A 21842-nucleotide genomic window follows, 5' to 3' on the forward strand; every position below is an offset into this window, starting at 1 on the left:
CTGAGCATACAACCATAACAGATGCAAATAGCAATTTGCTATCAGCTGGAGAGTAGCCATGACTTAGAGTCAAACACATTCAAAACAATTCTGTCTTCAAGGTTTCTCAGAAAGGCATAGCACAGCAGGAAAGGCAGCTAACAACAACAGGGGAGCTACCATTATACAGTCATGTATATACATCTTACAAAAGGCTGCTCCATTTTTCCCTCTACATCAAAGGTTCGCCATGGACTTAATGGGAATACCACTGTTGAAGTGAATGCTGCTCATCACAGGAACTTGATTGATCCTCTATACTGAACCAAAGAAGCCCGTTGTCTGAAGACTAATTGGTGTCTTATAGCTTGTCTGTATGCACCTGTCTTTGGACCAATTTACCCTGTATGACATTTATACTATTATTTCACTATCAAAACCTCACTATCAAAACAGACTATCAGAGTCTCAAGGGTCATCAAAAGTTTGCAGGAAGTGAGCAAATATAATTGTTTGACTGAAGCTGATTGCCGGCTCTCCACCCAGTCAAGGTCAAACAGCTGCTGGATTGCGTGTGGTGTGATGGTTGTGTCTTTATTTCTTTTCATCTATCCTTTGGTGAAAATGTTTTGCATTTTTCCTTTGCTGGAAAAAAACCCACATATGTATTCTGTTCTTCCTATCTGGCACGATGTTAGAAAAAATTAAGTAAATATAGGTAAAAGATGGTTGCGAGATCTGGGACATGAATGTGACAAGGTTTTGACAAGGTACCATGAATAGTTCATGCAGTGACAAAATTATAACTCTGACCTTTTAGCCGAAACAAAAGGGGAAAGAATCTTTAGGGCAGTGTGACCACTGACTTCTCTGAAAATGAGAAGTGCTGATTATTATCCTAGCCTAGGGGGGAAATTGCAATTCAAAAATTGCTTGTTCTTGTCACAGTAAATCTTGAATGCTTTTAATGAAAGTTTCTCTCCTTCATGAAGTATTTCTTGCTAAAAAAGAGGATAGCACATTAATACAGTGCTTTAGATATCCTTAAAGTCAGGTTTAATTGGGGCAATTCCCTCCAGTGAATCGAAAGATGACATTCATCTTCAGTGCCTGGTTGGAATGTTAAACTGAAAGCAAGGCTGAAATGTCAAGATAAAATAATGCTAATAATTATTCTGAATGTTACACTCCCCTTGACCTTGGAATTTAAGAGACTGAGATGAAGGCTTTTGTCAAAAGTCAGGAACTCATCTGGAGATTTCACTGACATTTATGATTAATGTAATCTGGCAACATGAGGGAGGAGATGTAAAATATGCTATTAGTTTTCAGTATGAGGGTAATTTCCTCTTATATTGTTGTGTGATCTATAGATAAAGAGTACGAAACAACACATCACCTGTTATGTTACATTATGGCTAATGTCTTTGGAGAAGGACATGAACAAGCTTAATGCAATAACCATAATCTCTATAAAATAAAATTCATATCACTGCCATGAAAGAGAAGAAAATATTCTGCATTTCATACAAGTAATGATTCCTGGTAAGACACAAAAAAACACGGCACAAAACCCTCAATCCCGTTGCTTCACTGTCACATCTTGTCATCACAGAAGATTTTCCACTTCATTTGCAACTTAACACCAGAAGGATAACTCTGTGGGGTGAAGATTTTATATATTAGTATCCTGAAGCAACTCTTACAGCCTTTATTTGCACCTCATGTGACAGAAAAGATCTCCCCCACTGATGGCAAATGCAAGGCAGGGAAAGCCTCAAGTCCTTTATGGACAATGTCAGAGAAGACTCCACACCCTCAGCTCCAATAAACAGCAGTGGAAGAGGACAGTGCTCTTTTGTACTCCACCTTTGATCATATCATACTCCAGACAAATGAAGTGCTGCATTTGTGGACAAAGGCGAGAATGAATGCAAGTATTTGCTACCACCTTTGTTGGCACTTGCAGAGTAAACCTTTGCCATAAGCTCAGTCTCCTAAAGATTTAAGATCAAGATAATTTGTGACACCGCAAATATGTCAAGTAACTATTTTAAAATTCTCTCACCAAGTTTGATCATTTTAAGTTTATACAGTTAGGTACCTTTAAAGATAGAATCCTATTGAAGATGCTTGTAAAAAAAGCCCCCAAAATGATATTCAGTAATGAAAGCATGGCTCATTCTCCCTTCTGATTCAGTGGTCTGATCTGCTCGGCCTAGAAATAAAATAACAAAGGCAAAAAAAAGCAATACAAGTATTCACAGTGAAAATGTAATTTTCAGAAGTTAGTTTGGCACTAAAATAATTTGAAACAGTGGAGATGCTTCACTTTAGCCTGAGATGTTTGGGGTGAGGAGTGAGCATGTAAAATAGCAACGCATTTTCTCCAGTTACATTTTTAATCGTGTCCCCTACAAATCATAAATAGATATTTGCATAATGAACTCTTAGAGCTCTTAGGGCCCATTTCAGACTATTCAATAAATGTCAGAACTTTTAAAGATGGTATGAATAATTTTTACAGTCCCTAGATGGATTGTTTATAGACTTCAGCTCATTAAATGCTTTGTTTGAGTTTCCTAAACCATCTGAAAAGTCCCATTAATAAATTTTATTAAAAGGAGTTTGGAATTATTCCAGCATGCTGAGGACTTCTCCATTTAATGTATTCTTTCTGTGTTAGAAATTTTCACAGACTTCTTTTGCTAAATGCTTTTCTCTCTCAAAACTTAATATTAAACTTTTGAACTTTGTTTCTATTAAATGCAAACAAAATGAGACCATAGACACAGTAAGTGCTTTAACTTGGGAAAACTGAATTGATGTTTAGAATTATTAGTTCAGTAAATATTATATAGCACTCTCCAAAAAAGAATGATAAGATATTGCCTAACTAAAACAGTCAGATCAGATTTTTTAAATGAAGGGAAACATACAGAATGCTATGTGACTGTTCAATTTTAATATTCAGTTGCTGTTACACATATGCACAGGAAGCAGCTATTTGCGTATGCCAATACGGAGGCAGACACTAAAAATGGCCATCCATATGTTCTGTATCCTATTTACACGAGCAAACACAGTAATTGCCTGCTTATTCTCAGGGAATATTTGCATGATTTTTCAGATTTTTTTCTAAAAAAGCTTGTATAAATTCAGCATGTAAGTGGATGGGTGCCCCGAGGCCAGGGTTTTTATTTTTAAAAATTGTATTGAAATATGAGTGCTCTTAGGATTTCTCCAGTGCAGAGAACTGTCTGAGGACAGGTACTTCTCCAGTTATGGAGCCACTTCGGAAGAATCTAGACATAAGCTGTAGCATTACAACGTGCTCCCCCTTCCAGCATTGGGAGCCTGAGGTTTTGAAGTACAGAAGAGTCTAACTGCACCTTCACACTTCCTTCTTCAGTAAACTGAGAGAAATCACAGGAGGATAAAAGGATGAGATTAACTGAACCTGTCCAGAATGTGCTACAAAAGTCATGAAGCACAGAAAAGAAGCTGGCTGGCAAAATATATGAACTCTGGAGAAAACAGTCCACCTGGCCTGTTCTGTTGGACATCCTGGAAGCTGTTGCTGAGCTGTTTCCTAACCTTCCCATCTGGAAAATGGCCAAAGGAAGGCTTTAGAGAGATTGCTCTGCCTGCAAGAGACCATGGACGAAACCCACAGACTAGTGCATTTTTTTCCTTTGATCGTTACCGCTATCAGTGCAGCAGTAGTAGCAGCGATGGCAGAGGCAGCAGGGACCAGCGTTAGGAAGAAAGCATTTTCACCAGGCAGGTAGCATTTTGGATATGCTTGTGTGCCACCAGCAGCCAGCATACCACAGCTTGGAAACACTTAAAGCTTCAGTCAAGACTAAAAGGTAGATATTAGAGTCAATAACCAGTGCAGTAACTCAATCCTTGCCCAGATCAGCAACCCTCTGAGGAGGTATGGGGGAAGCCAGGGGAGGTAGGAAGTGAAGGTTTAGTAACAGGGGCTCCCAAGCCTGGCTTCCTCAATTACTGCCAGAAGCAGTGGCTAAAAGTCCCCATAATCTCTAATTCAGATGTTTAGCAACACTTGCAAACAGACATCTTACAGGTAAATTGTTTCAAAACAGAACAGTATCATGCCTACAGACTTTTATCAAGGATCTGCAAATATATTTTGATACTAACTGAACACAGGTTTAATCTGTTTTTTCTACAAAAACAGGTATTAGTGAAGGGATGCGATTGCAGCCCAGTTTGTAGGGATGTGAGAGGCAGATGGAAGTATGAGGTTAAGGTCCCCTCAGCTGTGTGCAGCAAATGAGTTGGTTGGGGTCTAAATTCGAGGGGATGAGGGTATGTGATAGAAGAGGACGTCTCCCCATGTACATGGAATAAAAGCAGGAGTTCCTGGGAAGTCACCCCCACAAGTGGTACCCATGGCTGCTGCCATCTATGGATTCTGTGGGTGCATTTAGCCACTGCTGGTGGCAGTGATGGAAGAAACTAAGTTTGGGAACTCCTGGCTTGAACTTTCAAAGGCAGATGTTTCACCAATTCACTGAGTAATGTCTTCACATGGCTCAAAGCAGAGGAAGGGAGAGGGGATACGGAAAGCATGGGTATTGCACTTCAGAGCTCAGCAAAGGCTGGACACCCCACAGATGATGACTACTCCATAGCAGTAATATTTTGCTGCATGTGGAGAAACAGTTCATGGCTTCAGCTGAGTTCCTTTGGTTGCGGAGGATCTAGATAAATTGAGAACTATAACAATGCTTGGTATAGCCATGCTTTTGAGAAATTTTTAAGCATCAACAATACTATTGAAGGTGTCATTCAGAAATTTCTTTCATTTATGAATCTCACTGAATTTCCAAAATACATCAGGGCTGCACTTCTGTAAGCAACTAATGTACCTATTTCATGGGGGTTAAAAACCCCTCAGGTATCCTCAGAACAATGACACAAAGCAATTCAGTGAGAGATGTTGGTACTGGAGCTTGAAAGCTCTGCTCACAATCCTGCACTCTAATAGATACAGGACATTTCTATAGCCAGCAACAAACCGTTGGGACCCATGGTTAAACATCTGCAAATATGATACTGATACCAGGCTGAGGATTAGTTAGGAGACACCAGCCCTGAAACATGCCTGCAGCTAGTCAACCACATCTTGGTTTAACACCTCTGGCTAAAACAGAAAACAGCACCTACACACAAAGAAGTCAGGATTTCAGAAACAGAAGTTTTTTCAGTGCAACCACTGCCAGAGATGTAGACAAGCAAAAAAACAAAATAGTGTTTAATAAAAAAATCAATGTCAACAAAGATATTAAATTCTAAAGAAGTATAGGCTGGGATTTCTGAAAGACACTGCATGCTTCTAGAGACTTCCTAAGCCATATCTATCCTAGAGGCAAAACCCTGAAACCATTAAAAATATATGTAAAAAAAAAACCCAACAACAATGCCTGGAGGGCTTCCCAAATACCTATGCCCTCTTCCATAGGATCCTCATTGCATCTCCTCAACTTCACCAGTCCTCCTGGGAACTTCCAAGTTCTCTGTTTACACTTTGGCATGGATTACAATGTCCAAGTGTTTATCCACATAGGTCTGACAGGGTTCAGTACTTTTGTTTCTTTCCTCTTTTCTTCTCTCAAAGACCAAACACCAAACTATTGTCTGTCTGAATTGTAAGAACAGAGCAAAACTTCAAGGAAAGAGTTTTAGAGCCATAAATGGTCTCTATACACAACTCTCCATCTTCCTTATGAAAAGAGTTTAGGAGACCCATGCTCCTCAGACCTTTCAGTAAGGTTTTCACATGGGGAAATAGCTTTGTAACAGCTCCTTTGCCCTGATCTGAAAGGCATTTAAAATTCTTTATAGTCCTTCTGCTTTCCAATAAAAACAAAACAAGCTGTTTAACTTCATTGCAGCAGGACAGTTAATAGCTCCTGCATTGTCTCTTAATCACACTGAAATGTCTGTTGAAGGATGTATCATTGTTTTAACTTCCTGCTAGCTTTTTTCTTACACAGCCTGCCATTAAACTAAATTAACTGTATTCATATTGTAACCATAATTTACAACTTATTAAAGAGACATGACACACATCTTTAAAATCATAAGTGGCCCAGAAAGAAGGTGAATGAAAGAAGGATTACGCTCTCTCTTCCAAAAAGAGAACCAGAGGAGCATCAGTGGAAAAGGCAGGTAGAAGTTTCAAACAAACAAAAGAAGGTGCTTCCTCATGCAATGCCTTAAGAGGGTTGCTGCATTCTCCTTGCTGCAGAACGTTAAAAATTACCTGGCTTAGAAAAACTAGGAAAATTCATGGGAAGAGAATTTATACAGACACCCACTGTGGCTCAAAGTCCTTGAACCACAAGTCATTGGAGGCTGGGAAAATATGATGAAACACTGCTACATATTTGTCTAGCTTTTCTCTCTGCATCCACTACCAACCACTCTCCTCCATTCCCCAGCCCAGTTCCTGAAGGCACTGCACAAGGCACAGAGCAAGCTCCACCTCCTACTCCCCACATCCATTTAATATGAAGTCCTCAAATGAAGACGTATCTGGTATTACGTTAATAAGAATGGATACTACACTTGATTTGGGGGAGAAGGGATTTGGAGATACACTAGCAAGCCAGTCTGACCCAGCATGGCGGTTCTTATGTTCTTATCCCAGAGCTAGTCCATCCTATTCACAACAGACATCAAAATAGTGTTTCTCTATGGAGTAAAGTAAGGACTCCAGAACACAAACAAGCAACCTACACTAAAATCTTTAGCAGTGTGAGTAAGAGAAAGAAATATGTGTCTTCATTTTTTCCACATTTTTAATTGTACAAGTTTATATTTTACCTGTTGTTTAACTGATCTGCCAAATCTTGTTTCTGTCCTAATTCCCAGTCTATTTTGCTTCTTTTCCTTTTTTTCCCCTTAGTTCTGTAACATTGCAGCACACCCACCCATTCCCACAAAGAATCTCTCTTGATTATTAAAAAAACCCCAGCTCTTCTGTAATTCCTTCAATCTTAGAATATCCTTGGATTAAAATATGAATATATTGAGATCCTTGACATGCCAATGAGATTTGTATTGCATAAACCCGATTTTATAAATAAAAAGTTTTCACCAGAGAAAAATAAGTGCCTCACACAAAGTTTGTGATATCTGTGGAGGAAAAAGAAAAAGAGATCCAAACTAGTCCTATGCTCTAACGTATTGCAGCATCCTTCAAGCTGGAACCCATAGGAAAATCCTGTTCTTTTTAGGCAGCTTCCTTCATCCCTTTTCCTCACTCAGTGAAGGTACCTTCTGGCATCTCTAGGTTCCAGAATAAAATCGAAAGGCTGGTTTGTTCAACCAGCACACTGCATCCCTTTTGAAATCCCCTGTCATTTTGAGCAGCTGCTTAGAGAAATATTATACATATTCTAACACTATTGGTCAGAACAATAAAATCCAGCAACTCTTTCATACAGACACTCCCAAATGCCCCTGCATTCTAGGTGAAGAAAAATGTTTAGCAAAGGCTGAATGCAACAGAGACCAGTGGAGTCTTTACTACACACCAGTGATAATGTGAGCCACAGCTGGCTGGCAGTGCAACTTCCAGCCACTGCAGCCCATCTTTTGGAAATTATATCATTTATCCCTGTGCCCTGAGAAACTTGTGATGCAGAAAATGTTCCAATGACATCAGTTCAGTTCACCTTTTCCTACTAGGCAGTACACATGCCACCAACTTTCGTATCAGATCTGCCATCAAATATCACCTTGACATTCCCTTTTGAGATTCTTCTCTACCAGACTGAGTAGGAACTACCTGCAGGTGGCGGTTACATTTAGATAAATCCTGATAGGTACTAGATATCTCCAGTCACTGTTCTATTTTAATTAAATGAGAAAAGAGAAACATCCCCTTTAAAAGAAAACTAATAACTTTTGAGAAAAAGGGAAGGGCTAGATGAGATGATACCATACTTTTGTTGTGGGCAAACAGAATCCTACAGTTCAAAGTAATTATCTCATCAAGTTCCATCTCATTAGGATTGAAACTAGACATCATAATGAACAGTGGACTAATAATTCACCAATGTGAGCTTGGTTTTAGTCCACCTTGCTATCTTTTCTGTAATATATTTGGTGGTTTCAGCTTATCACCCCCAACTTCACCAGACAAGATGACACACCTCTTCATTTTCTATGCATCAAAAGCCTATGGGTGAATTAGCAAATTAGATTAAGTTTCCTTTCCCAGTGCCAGAGGGGCACTGCGAAATTTGCATGAACTCCCTTCCCAGGACACAGCATGGGGAAAAAAGGGAGAAGCGGGAATTGTCAGGGCAAGTTCAGTTTTGCCCCCTGGACCTTCTGCATTTTTGTGGAGGAGGGCAGAATGTATCAAAACACCCTCTCTTCCACTTCAAAAAGATAGCGTTCTGACGATAAGTGGGAGATCACTTCACAAATTAAAGGTGGCTATTTTGGGACGTAAGTACTATTTGCAGCAGGACAATTCTCTTGCAGGAAGGGAAATGACCTGTAAAGTTTATGGAGTGATCAGTCATGCTATCACTCAGACAAAAGATTAAATCTTAATATGTTCTTTTTCCTTACTACCCTTCTCCTACTGTGACTTTTTTTTATCCCTGCGCCTGTCCTCTAGATATTAGATAACCCAAACATGAAAGGAAAGAAGCTTCTTGACAGCAATGCTGAAATTCTCCTGTTCTGTCACGCACTCAAATGGGAATCAGATCAACTGAATCCTGACCTACTTACCAGACTGAAACTCCTGCTGAGAAGTATCAGTAAAAAGGCCCACTGGGAGGTCATTCAGACTGGTCACGGTTTTTATGGGAATTGTGAAACAGAGGGCAGCTCTCTTACCAAAAACACATTTTGATACAGTCTTATTTCCTAAGTATTTATCTATCTAAGGTGTGATAACTTTTCATTGCAGTTTCCCTTTAAAATAAACTTCCAGGGCAACTTCCAATGACAATAAATAAATCTGCTTCATAAATCAGACTACAGCACTTAATGGATCACTTAACAGAAAGTGTTTCTCTGAGGGTGGCCAGGGTCTTTACTGGGGATAAACACAAAACGGTTGAAGGTCTGCAGAGTCCTACCAGGTTTACCATAATCCTTCAAATACATAAAGTGATCACAGGCTGGAGGGGAGGGGGTTGCTTTTTTTTTTTTTTTTTTTTTTTTTTTTAAACCCAGGTAAGGCAAAGTAAAATAATCTCAATGGAGCTTTCACTAAGAACTTCTCAAAGCAGAAGACGAAAACCTCACAGCTTCAATGCAATGCATAGCAAAGCCGGCAGCTCTACACTTGGTCCTCAGCTGCATGTTTCCACACCCAGCCTTTTCCAACAGTAGGCAAAAAGGAGGAGTATTCATGTTCTCTACAACGGCCTGCCTGCCTGGCCTGTTTCTGCCATTTTAAAATAAGCCCCAACTGAGAAAAGTCTGTCCCACATTACATTTTTGGCAATGTCTTCAGGGTGAGGCAAGTTGCTTCTCTCTGCAGGCTTCTAATCCCTCCCTATACTGACTTAATGTGAAGTATAAACACTTTACCAGAGAGGCCCGTGATGAGTTGCATGTGAAGGTCATGCTACCTTCTGCCATCCTTTCCCTCTCCCAATTTTCCTATGAGCCTATATATCCTTTTAAATCTTAGGTCATCTCTATGGCGGTGCCAACTATTATTTTAAATGCAAACCATTTTAAATGCATGTCTGTACACACACCTATGTGTACACACACACACATATGCATATATATAAATATATATATATATATACACACACTTTTTTTGCTTTCAGAACAAATACATATACATTCTGAAAACAAAAATGTATAGCCTCTTCATTGTAACAAAGATCTAGATTCAGGCAATTGAACACATTGAGGAATCAAAAGGGGGGAAAAAAAGGAAAAAAAAGGAATAAATCTCGCTCCACTTTTGAAATCCAGCCCGAGGGCAGGAATCACTGAGTTAAATTCTCCAGTCTGTGTTATGCAGAAGGTCAAACTAGATGGCTGCAATGGTCCCTCTTGGCCTTAAATACCTATGAAAAAATATAGCACAGCTCTGCCTTTGCAGCTAAAGTAGGACATTTGCTTTACTCTTCATGCTTGGAACCTATGTATGAGATCTGCCAGAGCAACAGATATTTTTATTAGTAATTTTAGATTAAAAATATTAAACACAGCAGGGAAGAAATTCACAGAATCATTCAGAGTTGTTTTTAAAGCCCTCATCTATGATCTCATCGCTGCTACTAAAGCTGATGCTGTTTCCATGGCATTTTTGATTAACTGATGACCCAGCTTCGAAACTGTTTAATTTTTTATTAATATAAATTGAAATATATCAGTGATTTACACCTTTAACATCCATTTATGCTAACTAGAGCTTATTTAGAAGAAGCATCCACCAGTTTATTAGCTGAGGGCACTGTGCATGCCTCTAGGCACAAAACAGTTTCCATAACAGGAAACCATCTCTACATATCACACATGTAAATGCCCTACGCATTCTAACTTTTGTGTCACAGGCTTTCTAAAAATACAAAACAGACCTAGCTGAAAATGTTCCAATAGACTCTAACAGGATTTATTTTACCTTAAAATTAGAATCGTTATTTTATGTTATGTTCAGAGGGTTATGGAATCTAGAAATACTGAGGAAGACTTTGATAGATGACCCAAGCTTCTCACATGGATCTGGTGACATGAAACAGTACTGCTGGTTTGTGATTTGTCATCATTATTTCTTGATTTTGAGTGATTCTAAATACATGTTAGCTAAAGTTTTATCCACATTTTATCAAAGATTTATAATTTTGCACCTAATTTCAAACATCCTCTTCCACTGTGCTCTGCCCCAGAGGCATAAGCATACCACATAAAGGTAGAACGAGTAAAATAGCAAGATAAAATACCACAAGACCATACATAAACCACAAATATAAAAGATTTTGGTGTTCAGGGGAAGGGGGAAAAGGGGAAAGTGATAAGACCTGCACAGGGGCCAATAATTAGCTTAAAATATTTCTGCCTTTCCTTTGAATTTTTAGAAGTGGGAAACAATATCCAAAGCAGATGAGCATAGGTCATGTTATTTGAGTAATGATATTTAAATGCTATTATTCTTTCAAGTAGTCTTGTGTAGTCTTGTGCTTACAGCACAAGGTAATGGAAGACATTCCTGTAGTATAATATCATCTTGAAAGAGACGCCCTAACGTATTTTTCCCTGAATATTGGAAGTTAACATATGAGTAGCTATTAGTAAATTCACTCGCAAGTCAGAATTATTTCATGGACAAGATATACCACTTCGAGCACCTTATAATAACACATTTACATTAGCTTTACTTTTTGTTTACATCTGTTGTCTCCTTACTACTCTTTGTGAAATAAAGCTGATAATCAGGGCAGGTCTTAAAGACATTTAACACTCCATTTAGTAGCATTGCCAGCTCCTGATATTCAAATATTGGGAGTGAATCTCTCTAAAATCATAAGATTTTATTAAATGTAAAAGGTAGTTATATTGTGGTTTTATTTTCTGTCAATTTACTTTAAAGGAAAGGAAAGAAATCTTATGTAGACACTTAGGCAGTGTTTCCAAGCATTCTTTGGCAACCACAAGGCAAAGAATTCTGCTTAAAGAATAATAAAACCAAGATCCTCATACATTAAGATGACATATACTGTGATTTCATGAAAAAGTTTCTGAAGTCATGCAAGCCTGTAAGGAAATATGATGCAGTTACAGAAGAATATAACCACACCATTCAGCTCTTCTAACACCACTCGTCTAGCAAGCATTTAGTTTTCTCTTTTTCTTGTCCTGGCTTAGCAAACCCCAAACTCACCCCACTGGTTCTGAAACTTCTGTGCCCAAGCAAACACCCACAGCACTGAGATTCAAGCAAATGGAGATGTCCCTGATCTGCTTTTCAGAAAATTCACTCACCATTTTGAAACAAGTTTTACAATGATTTCTGGGAAATAGGAATAAAAACCTGAGTATAAAACCAAACCCAGCCTAAGCTTCTCTAACCACTCCGAAAGACTACAAAGCAGTCTTTGCTAGAAAGACCAGCAAAGTACCGGAGTTGCAAATGCAGGTATGGTAGAACAGCCCCTGAGACTGGACAGAGCAAGTGAAGGGCTGGTCAGTCTTCCAGCCGATGGGCCCCAATGGCCCATCACACAAGACAACACAGTACATTAAAAATGGCCACTTAGCACAGGAATAACCAATGACACCTCAGAACTGCTTATTCATAGCAGCCTTCCCAAATGTGAAGTGCAGCATATTCACGCACAGGGAGCATCTCCCTTTTCCTAGACAGACTTACTGAATTTTCTAAAGAGCCTTTCCTGAAATACTTCGGCTTTTTCAACTTCTATTTATTTTAACCATGTTTCAGTAGCTGAAAAGGCAGGACAGGAAGAAAAATTAACTCCTAACAGATAGGAGCAATTATAGACTACAGCTTAGGGGTATTTTTTATCGTCATAGGTTGGTAGGTTGTTTTGTGAGCCTGATAAAGGTTAGCAAACAGACTGTTTTCAAGTTGATACTGCACATTTTATTTTAGAAAACCTCACAATAGAGGAGGGAATTCCCCCTTCACGGGGTGGTCCCACAACCCCTAAAAAGTAACTGGTTGCAAGTACAAACTTTTCCAACGTCTCTGGAGGACACTGCGCCTGTGAGAAGGACTTCTGCTCCCAACCTAGGGGGATGAGAAGGCAGGGAGTGCAAATTCATTCTGAAGAGTTACTGGACACTGTAACTGCTCCTATCTGCTAAGAACTATTTTTTATTCCCCCCTGAATTGTTAGCAAATGAAAAGGGGAGGAGGTAAGGCTACTCTTTCTTTCTCAAGTAATGGAAGAATTTGGATAACACCACCACAAGATTTTTGGAGGAACAAATCATGGTCTATTCTGCTCTCTTGAGAAAAGGACTACAACATCAAGTCACCTTTCTTGCAACAGAAAGGCATACCTTTTAGATGTCAGAGGAACAGGGAATCTCTGGAGGAGCAAATATGCCTTCATTAAGTCTACTGTCAGTGGAGTTCTCCTAGGGAAAAAAGATCCATCATCAGCACATATGTAAGGTCATAACCACTCCCTCAGTGCTGTCCTGCTGAAGTAAATCAGTGAAAAAATGTGTTCTGTAGGGAACCTCAGCATCACCAACTTGAGGCCTTTTTTTTCACAAGGGAGCAAATGAAATGTGGTGATGATGATCAGAAAGGCTTTATAGCACAGGGAAGTCATTGTCAAAATGCCATTCAATAACTTTTTTCTGACCATGGTATACGAATGATTGTAAAAAATGTACAAAGATAAATCTTAAGGAAAGGAAGAAAGGGAGCTTTTTTTAATGATTATTTTCAGAGATCTGGTTTACAGTATTGAAACACAAACCACTGCTTCAGGTCAGCTGATGGACTGGCAGGACAGATGGAGAAAGCAGGAAATACTTAACCCAGTTTCACAGCCAGAGAAAGCCTCAGCTTTCACTACGACGAAAAGAAACGTACATCATATCTAGCGCCAGGGATGAGGAGAAAAAACTTGAAAGTACAAATCTTAAATACTTGAAATCCAAATAAAGGCAAATCAAAAGGGAAAAATGTTTCATTTTAACGCTATTTTCTTGTGATTAACCTAAAAAAGATACCAACATATCCAAGCAAATTATTTCTGAACACAGAGCAATGGCCACAATGTTGATTTAAAAAATAAAGAGAAAGGAACAAAAGTGAAGTCACAATATGACAGCATGTTGTGTTGTTTCTCCTCATATTCAAGACTGCATCTATTTGCTAGATCAAAATGGCCATTTATTCTCCACACAGGCTGAATCCTTAATTTCTAAAGCATGCACACACGCACACACGCACACAAAGCCCAAGGCATTCCCTTTGGAATCAACCTAAGTGTTCCCCAAATGCCTCCCCTGCTGCATCCCGGTGGCCTCCACGCAGCGATGTGCGGCGTAAGGACGTCAGGTATACACGTCATTAGCCAAGAACATGCACTATAGTCAGTTTTACATACAAGCCCCTGAAGTTTTCCTGTTAGATATTATTACTTCATACCCTTCTATTTGTTAATTCAATTTGGCCTGCTTTCAGAGCGTAAATGAAGGGCTTTTGCTGTATAAAGCCTAGCTGTTTTGCCAAGCCTGCTGCTGGCTCCCTCCTGCCCCCCAGGTTTTTGTATTTATAACCGCAACACTCATTTACAGTTGCATAAGTGTAAAGCAGGGTGTCTTTCTGGGTTTTCACACATCTGCCCACAAGAAATTATCACATTAGTAATTACCTCATTGTCTGAGTCAAAACACGGTGAACAGAGATTGCTTTTGCAACCTTCAGAGTGCCTTCAGACTGTATAAAAGGATGCATACCAGTAAAACGTGTTTTCCGGAAGAGGAGGTTACCTTGCATATTCCCTGCACGAGCTTTGTGTCCTCCACCACTTAGGAAAATTTAATACATGCTATGCATTTGGTCACTTACTTTTCTAACCTATACTGAAATATTGCATGGGTCTTTTACCTTGAGAACAAAACATAATATTTTTTACAGTACAGAGCTAAAATAGTCCTTTTTTTTTAATGTTTATCTATTCTATTTCTCAGAGGATTTTTAAGATACTAAGAAACCTAAACTTTTGCTATTCCATTTCTGCCCAGCATGGCTGCAGAGGTTATACGGACTCTGATTTCTAACTTGCTTATACATATTTCACAGAGAAGGAAACTGAGGAGGCAGGAGTAAATAATGATTTTCCATGGTCACAAAAGCTGCCCATAGAAGCACAGTTGGGTGTCAGATCAGGATCTCTTGGCAGTGGGACAGAAAAGATGGGCAACAGAGAGAAAGCATTTCCTGTAAGGAAGCATTTGATTTTCAAAGTTGTGTGAAATGTTTGCAAGAAAACCATATAAAAGCCCACTGGACTTGGGATTTCATTAGAAATTGGAAACCCGCTCTTGTTTCACCAAAAGATTTGCTCACCACAAGCACTGCCAGCTAGCCTGAGGTGATTTTTATGTTTTGTATCAAAACGAAGCAAAAACGAACAATCTCTAGCAGTTTTGAAGCAAATCCACTTTGAAGCTCAATTCAGTGTGACACTAGTCAAAACTCCACAGGTAACAGAGCATTTTAGTTCAGCCAGCAAGAAGGCAGTATTTTCTTGAGTCCCTGCAAGAGGAAAGGCCAACATTTTCCCAGGTGCTGGTCAGTACAGCCACACTGTGGCCACGTGTTCGCACCGTAACCAGCTGTTACCCGAGGGCTGACGGCAGCACGGCTGCTCCTCCTCTCCCACCCTGCAGCCGCTTGCCACCACCCCGCTGCCAGGAGCTGCTGCCCCAAAAGCAGCCCCAGAGGCTCTCTGTGCGCCCCCCAGTCTGCTCTGGCGCAAACCCAGCCCTATGGGGTTCAGCCACCAAAAAAGCCATTTGAGACAACCTCTGCACTGAAACAGGTGAAAGCGCACTCACGCTATCCTTTCCATCAGCGTAGCTGAGGGGTCTGCTGCTAAGACATCAACCCTGCTAGTTGTACTTGGAAGTGCCATGTGCTCACAGGCAGCTCTCCCAACACACAGTCCAGTTAGAGGTGACCTAAGGCGCTGTTATTCAAACTCGCATCCTCAGATGTCAGCATCAGAGGTGGCAGGTAGGAGCACAAAGAGGTGTGATCTCACTGAGTGTGGGTGAGCTAAGTGTGGGAGTAAAGATATCAGCAATCCTGCTTTTTTCTGGATTGCTTACTTCACTGTGGGGAGGGTGACAATTTTACCATATTACTACCACATACCTCTTTACCTGTACAGCTGCACACATACTGCAAAAGCAATTATTATTAAAGCAAATAGGAGCCCTTTTCCCTGACCCCATTGCCCTTTTGCCCTTCTGCACAACAGAACGACATTCCCGGCCCCAAAGCATTCACGACCCGAGCATAAAATACCAGGGCAGTATGGACAGGTAAGGGAGCAAAATGAGATGCTGTCAGCCAATACATCAGCCATGCACAAAATTTTCAAAGATACAATGTGGAAAGATTGAGTTTTATGAAGGGATGCTGAGAGGCAAAAGAAGCTGCTTTAGAGATTGTCCCAGGACATTCCTTCCAGGTACGGAGAATGCTTAAAAACAGAACAAGTGCTCAGAGGAGGCCAGCACTGTGGATTATTAGACATGGAAACTAGCTCTTTAATACTGAGGAGATGATGATGGGTAGGGAGAGGACAGGCCACAAAAAGCCTTAAAATAAAGACAAGTAGCTTAAGTTTCAGGAGAAAGGCAATGGGAAAAGGAGGAAACAGGAAAGCGCAAAGAACACGGGCTGACATGGTTAAATTGACACATTGGGAAAGTTATCTTTGCAGGAGCACTGGGGATGGGTAGGTTGTATCTCTCAGCTTTATGAAGGATGGGCACAGTAATTGATCCATAAGATAACAAGAGCTGAAGTTATAACAGCAAAGTTACAGTGGTCTGAGTAGAGAGAAAAGCATGTATTTTTATAGATGGTATGCAGAATGAAACTATAAGACCGGGTTATAACTGGAATGCAATGTCAAAAAGAGTGAGGCTAAAAGAGGAGGAGATCATTCAGATTCACATCTTTCCTAATAAGGATGAGGCATGGCACTCTTTACATAAAAATTATAATGCACTGTGGCTGTGGAGGAGATAAGGAGTTGCTGTTGCTGGCCACTGGCATACAGAAAAGCCAGCTCCAGGGGAACTCTGTGGCATGTGGGCCATCCTGCTGAACAACACTGGCTAGCTTCGGCACCTGTGAGGACCAAACACTCCTCTGAGATGGGGCTATAAATCATAGATTCAAATAAAAAGATGGACTGAACATTGTCCAGAACGAAAATGGGGAAGAGGAACTCTATATAGAAATTGTAGGAAACATTTTCAATCAGTTTATATTTTAAATTAAAATTTAAAGAAGAGAAAGGAAAGTGGGTAATAGCTTAAATACTTGAGTTTATTCAAAAGTGCTTACTTTTAAGGGGTGAGAGACTCATGTATTTTTTCTTGTGACTAAAAGAACCAAAGAAAAGTAAATGTCAAGGAGAAGGATAAGGGCAGGGAATATCATAAAATACAAGGGTAGAGACACAGTGGCACATGGAGGGGCCATGAAGGAAAGCAGGTCAGTAACCCGCTCTTGGGCAGAGGAAGGAGAAGGAACTGCAGAGGAGAGGTGCAGGGTATAAGTAAAGGAAGGGAGGAAGACTGCACCATATCTGTTCACTTTCCTTTATGAGAAATTGGCCAAATAGCATGCAAATAGAGGAGCTGGCCAAATTAAAAGACTGAGTAAGGCAAAGAAAAAGCTTTGCCTGAATAATGCAATCATAGTCCTACATTAATATACAGCATACTGTACTGTAGGATGAATGTAGCAATACATGCAATGCTGTAATTTATATCAACCCAGTACTGCCCCTTCCCATTCCAGTCTTCCCTGCATACAAACCACCCATATTCTGGTAAAAACAAAGTGCTCCTCATACAGTTGTGTCCACTCTCTGGGCTTTTGCGGTACAGTAGTGTCAGAAGTTGTATCCTTCACAGCTCTGTGCAGGTTTCACTCTGGCTTATTTCTACTGCAGTGGCCCTCTTCTCATGGCCTCTTCCCCCACAGCACTGTGGCCAGGTTGAGAATGGAAATGCAGGCCCTGCCATGGCTCATTGCCCTAGCAGACATCCTTGCTTCTAGGTGTGTTATTGCCAAATATAATATAGCTTCATCACATACCTTCCAAGCAAGTGCCTCTGTAGGGAGATCAGGCTTGTAGGTCCCTGTAGGCACTACACACCCTGGGAATCTGCCAGGGCTATGATTAACTAGGACAGTGTGTACATGGAAGCCAGTTACATCAACATAAAGCTGAATACTGGGGACTTGGTTCTCTGCTTTAAGAAACAGGGCTTCCAGCGATTTCTCCTCTGCTGCTCCACTGCTGTTCCTGTTTTCCAAAGTTCCCTGCCCCGTGCTTACTTCAGCATGACCATAGCTAGAGAAAACTGAAAAGTGAAAACAACAGCTTCAATGACTAAATAGTTTGGATGCAAAATCAAGAAGTTGCACAAGATTTTATCTCTTGGTTAAAAAAAAAAAAAACTGCCCTCCCTTCCCCAAAGGTCTCAAAATTCTAAGTTTTTGCCTCTTAGAAGTGTTATCTCTTGATTAACCTGAATCCACACTACTCTTGAATAGAGCACATGAATACCTGACTTCTTGTCTGTACCTTGGCTCATGTTTCTCGAGCAGCCAGAACCCCACTCCCCAAGGTCTCCTGCTGCCTCCTTCAGCACAATGGCACCAGGTGACACCTAGTTTTGCCCAAACTGCAACTTCTGCCGTGAGCTTCAGGAACGGAGTCCTGTGCCAGAGGGGCTGTGCCTCTGTAGGACAAGAAATCTTTCTTTTGATTGCCTTGTATTTTTTTTGCTGGGGTGTGAAACAGAAATCTGCCTGTACCTGTTCTGCTTCCTGCTGTCAAGAGGCTGCTCAGTAACACAGTTCTCTCTCCCCGAAGGAAGCTCAGCTGGCCTGCTACTTGCTCAAGCCAGTTACTGCTGCTCAGCAATGAAGTCTGAAGTGCCACAGAGTTCCCGGGGCCCCTTTGGCACCGAGTCTTTTGTATTCCAGTGGCCAGCAGCAGCTCCTTAACTCTTCGGCAGCCAAAGCTCATTATCAGTTTTATATAATTAAACAGTGCTGCTTGTTCCCCTCATTGGATTACCACAGCAAATTGATGGTTATTTGAAGGAACTGCCACAATAGGACACAAAACACTAGCAACAGATAAAACAAAAGGATGCACAGAAAGCTCTTTAATTAAACTCCATGAAGGGATATGAATTCTAGCAGAAATTTTAGTTACCCTGCTGAGCTTCTGTCTGATTAGCTACAATGCATCTGCTAGGTTTCCTAGTATCCATCTGCACTGCTAAAGCTGTGTTGACATGAAGAACTATCCTCTTTACATATAACATGGCGCTTAATACACACATGCGCACATATATGTGTATACATATACAAATAATGTCAGGCTAGCACAAAAGCCAGAAATGGTTTGAAAACTATAAGGAAAAGGATTCTTTTTCCAAGACCTTGAAACTCCTTATCACCACAATCACTTACTCTTCTGGCACACGCTGTCTGATCCCCCCTCTTCCTTTCCACGTCCAAATGCGGAAGATAGGTTAGCAGATGGGATAAGGAGAAAAGTCCTGGGCTACATGCTGTAAGGTATATTCATGATAAGTTAGGCTGTGACTTTGAAGTTTGATTTTCTTTAAAAACAAAAAAGAAAAAGAGGAAAAAAAAGAGAGAACAAAAGTCAAAAACAGATCTGGGAGTTTGTAAGAGGCACTGCCACAAAGCCCCCGGGAGCTTTCCATTAAGGTCATAAGGGATCTGTTTAAAATCGCATCGGTTCTTAATCCACAGGTAATTGACAGCACAGCTCTCAGTGACTCACTGTGGTATGCTGCGTCAGTGCTCATTACTATTGGAGATCTTTGATCAGTATATTTTTAGCCACGTGCAGCCTGTTGGCTCGGCACAGCCTATTGAGACAATACACAAGTTACACATTTGTTTATCATAATTCATTATCAGCTGACATACTAAAAATCATTACCATCTAGTGTCCAGTTCAGAGGAATGTATTCGATGGAATGAGGCCAGACTATATGATGCACACATACAGCCTCCAAACACTCATGAGAAATAGTTGTTCCCTGTGCTAAATGCTATGTGGTGCAGTTTTTTTCTCCTCAGAGCCCCAGGAACTTGGGTGGATGAAAGACCTCTTCCTCATCTCTTATGGAGTTCTGAAAATATCCCAATTTCTACCTAATTTATATAACCCAGTCCTCACGGTCCTTCTCCATTGCCAGTGTCCCACCGTGAAGGCTCCATTAAATCTTTTATTTATTTGTCTATTGAGGCCACTGAAGAATGTCACAAAGTATTTCCTTTTCCAAAGTAGATTAAGCCAAACATGAATGAGGTCCTATATTATTCTGGAATAAGGGTGTGCACTTGTATTCTGCCAGACTGTTGACAATCCTCAGGGAGTAAGTATGCCAGAGCCTGATTCTTGACCACTTCACTTGCAAAAGGGCAGGTAGGTGCAGATTTGTTATATTCATCTCCTGGCTGTGTTTTACATTCAGCTTTGTAAGGTCAGATGTAAATGAACATGAAGTTCAAGACATGTGAAAAAAAAATCATGCTGATTGTGTATCTCTCAGCCTCTGTTGTCCCACTGAGCAAGCTGAAGGCTACAGCCAGATTTTTCTAAAATTATACTTAAATTATAAACTAAAAATATACCCACAGAGAGTTCCAGCACAATGTTGGTGGTGCGATTTCATTTTAGCTTTAAACAATTGGTTTACTGGTATCTCAGACAACTCTTCACCTACAAAATCTCTGTTCACTTCAGTCATCCCCAAGGAAGTCTGTCCTGAGCTACACCCAAAAAATAGCTGAACAAGTGATTCTGGCCAATAACAACTACCAGAACAGCAGATAGGACCAGTATTTTCCCATTATGCAAAAACAACTGCACAAGATCTCCGTTTTTTAATAATCACATGCAATCCTTATTACAAAATTAAAGTTGTTTTTATAGTTGACCCAGTCTAGGTAGGAAACAGTCCTTAACTGTAAAGCTGGTAAAGCTCTGGTGATTCAAAAACTTGCAATTCAGTTCAGGTATTTTATACAGCCAACAACTCCACCTCACCCCCAACCTCCCTAAGTGCATTCAAAGCATTTAGTTGATTGGAACTATTTTTAAACCTTGCCTCCCTCACAGTTTCTATCTCTGATTTCTTATCCTTCAAGTTACTTCATTCTTGCACTGCCTATCTCATTGTAGGCATAGAAGTTCAATGTCTGAAGGGGGGATTCAGGCATTACTACTGTAAATACCTGGAAGTCATTATGATGACTGGTTACTTGCATTTACCGAAAAGCGTTACCATGTAGCATCCAAAGCCTCTTGACAGGTATCAGCATCACATTCTGCCAGATGCTGTACAGACAAGCGGAAAGAAAGTTTCTGTTGTGGAGAGCTAATTCTTCTAATCTTGGAAAGTTAAGCAGTACATCTCCAAGTCATAGCAGCCTTTTATAATGGCACAAACTTTGAGCTTGATTTTTTCACATCAGCAGTTTGAGGAAAATGAGCTTGCTTCTTCTTCATCTATTTTCAGTGTTAGGAAACTATCATACAGAAATAAGCCATACAGAAATAAATGCACACAGCCCATAAATACGCTTGTAATCTGGAGCAGCTAAAGTGCCTGATAAAAGTATATGATGACTTATGCATAATGAAGGTTACACACTTCCCATGATAAACTTTAAAATCAAGCCATATTGCAGAAACTGATAATGGTGTAGATGGCATGTGGAAGCAGGTCAGGCTAGAGGCATGGGCATTCATCTCAGACAAACCTCTTCCTGCTCTTGAGTATTATGAAATACCACGAGCTGTGAAGGACACGAATTGTCCCCAGGACCTGAGGTTCTGTGGGATGCTGTTAACAAGCTAAATACATTAGGTTTTGCTAACCCTGAAAACTGGCATTGCAATATATTAGCCTGAGAGGATTTTCCAAAAGGAGGCCTGAGTGTTGCGGTGCAATGGGATCAGAAGAAAGGGTTGACCCTATTGTGCTGTTAGGTTACATATCCTTGTAAGAGTGAAAGGAAGGGGCAAATGAGTTCAGAGATTATATGA

At 40.4% G+C, this 21842-nt stretch overlaps 1 protein-coding gene across 1 annotated transcript in view; it reads right to left on the reverse strand.

Annotated features, from left to right (window-relative positions):
* Positions 1 to 2126: 2126 nt before the first annotated feature.
* Positions 2127 to 21842, reverse strand: part of CDKAL1 (CDK5 regulatory subunit associated protein 1 like 1) — a 450247-nt gene continuing 430531 nt past the window's right edge. Inside the window, exon 16 of the mRNA XM_064506972.1 lies at positions 2127 to 2197. Within this exon, the coding sequence (XP_064363042.1) occupies positions 2159 to 2197 (39 nt within the window). The 3' untranslated portion in view covers positions 2127 to 2158. The remainder of the gene's footprint in view (positions 2198 to 21842) is intronic.

The sequence above is a fragment of the Dromaius novaehollandiae genome, chromosome 2 (genome assembly GCF_036370855.1).
Source record: "Dromaius novaehollandiae isolate bDroNov1 chromosome 2, bDroNov1.hap1, whole genome shotgun sequence".
Lineage (NCBI taxonomy): Eukaryota > Metazoa > Chordata > Aves > Casuariiformes > Dromaiidae > Dromaius > Dromaius novaehollandiae.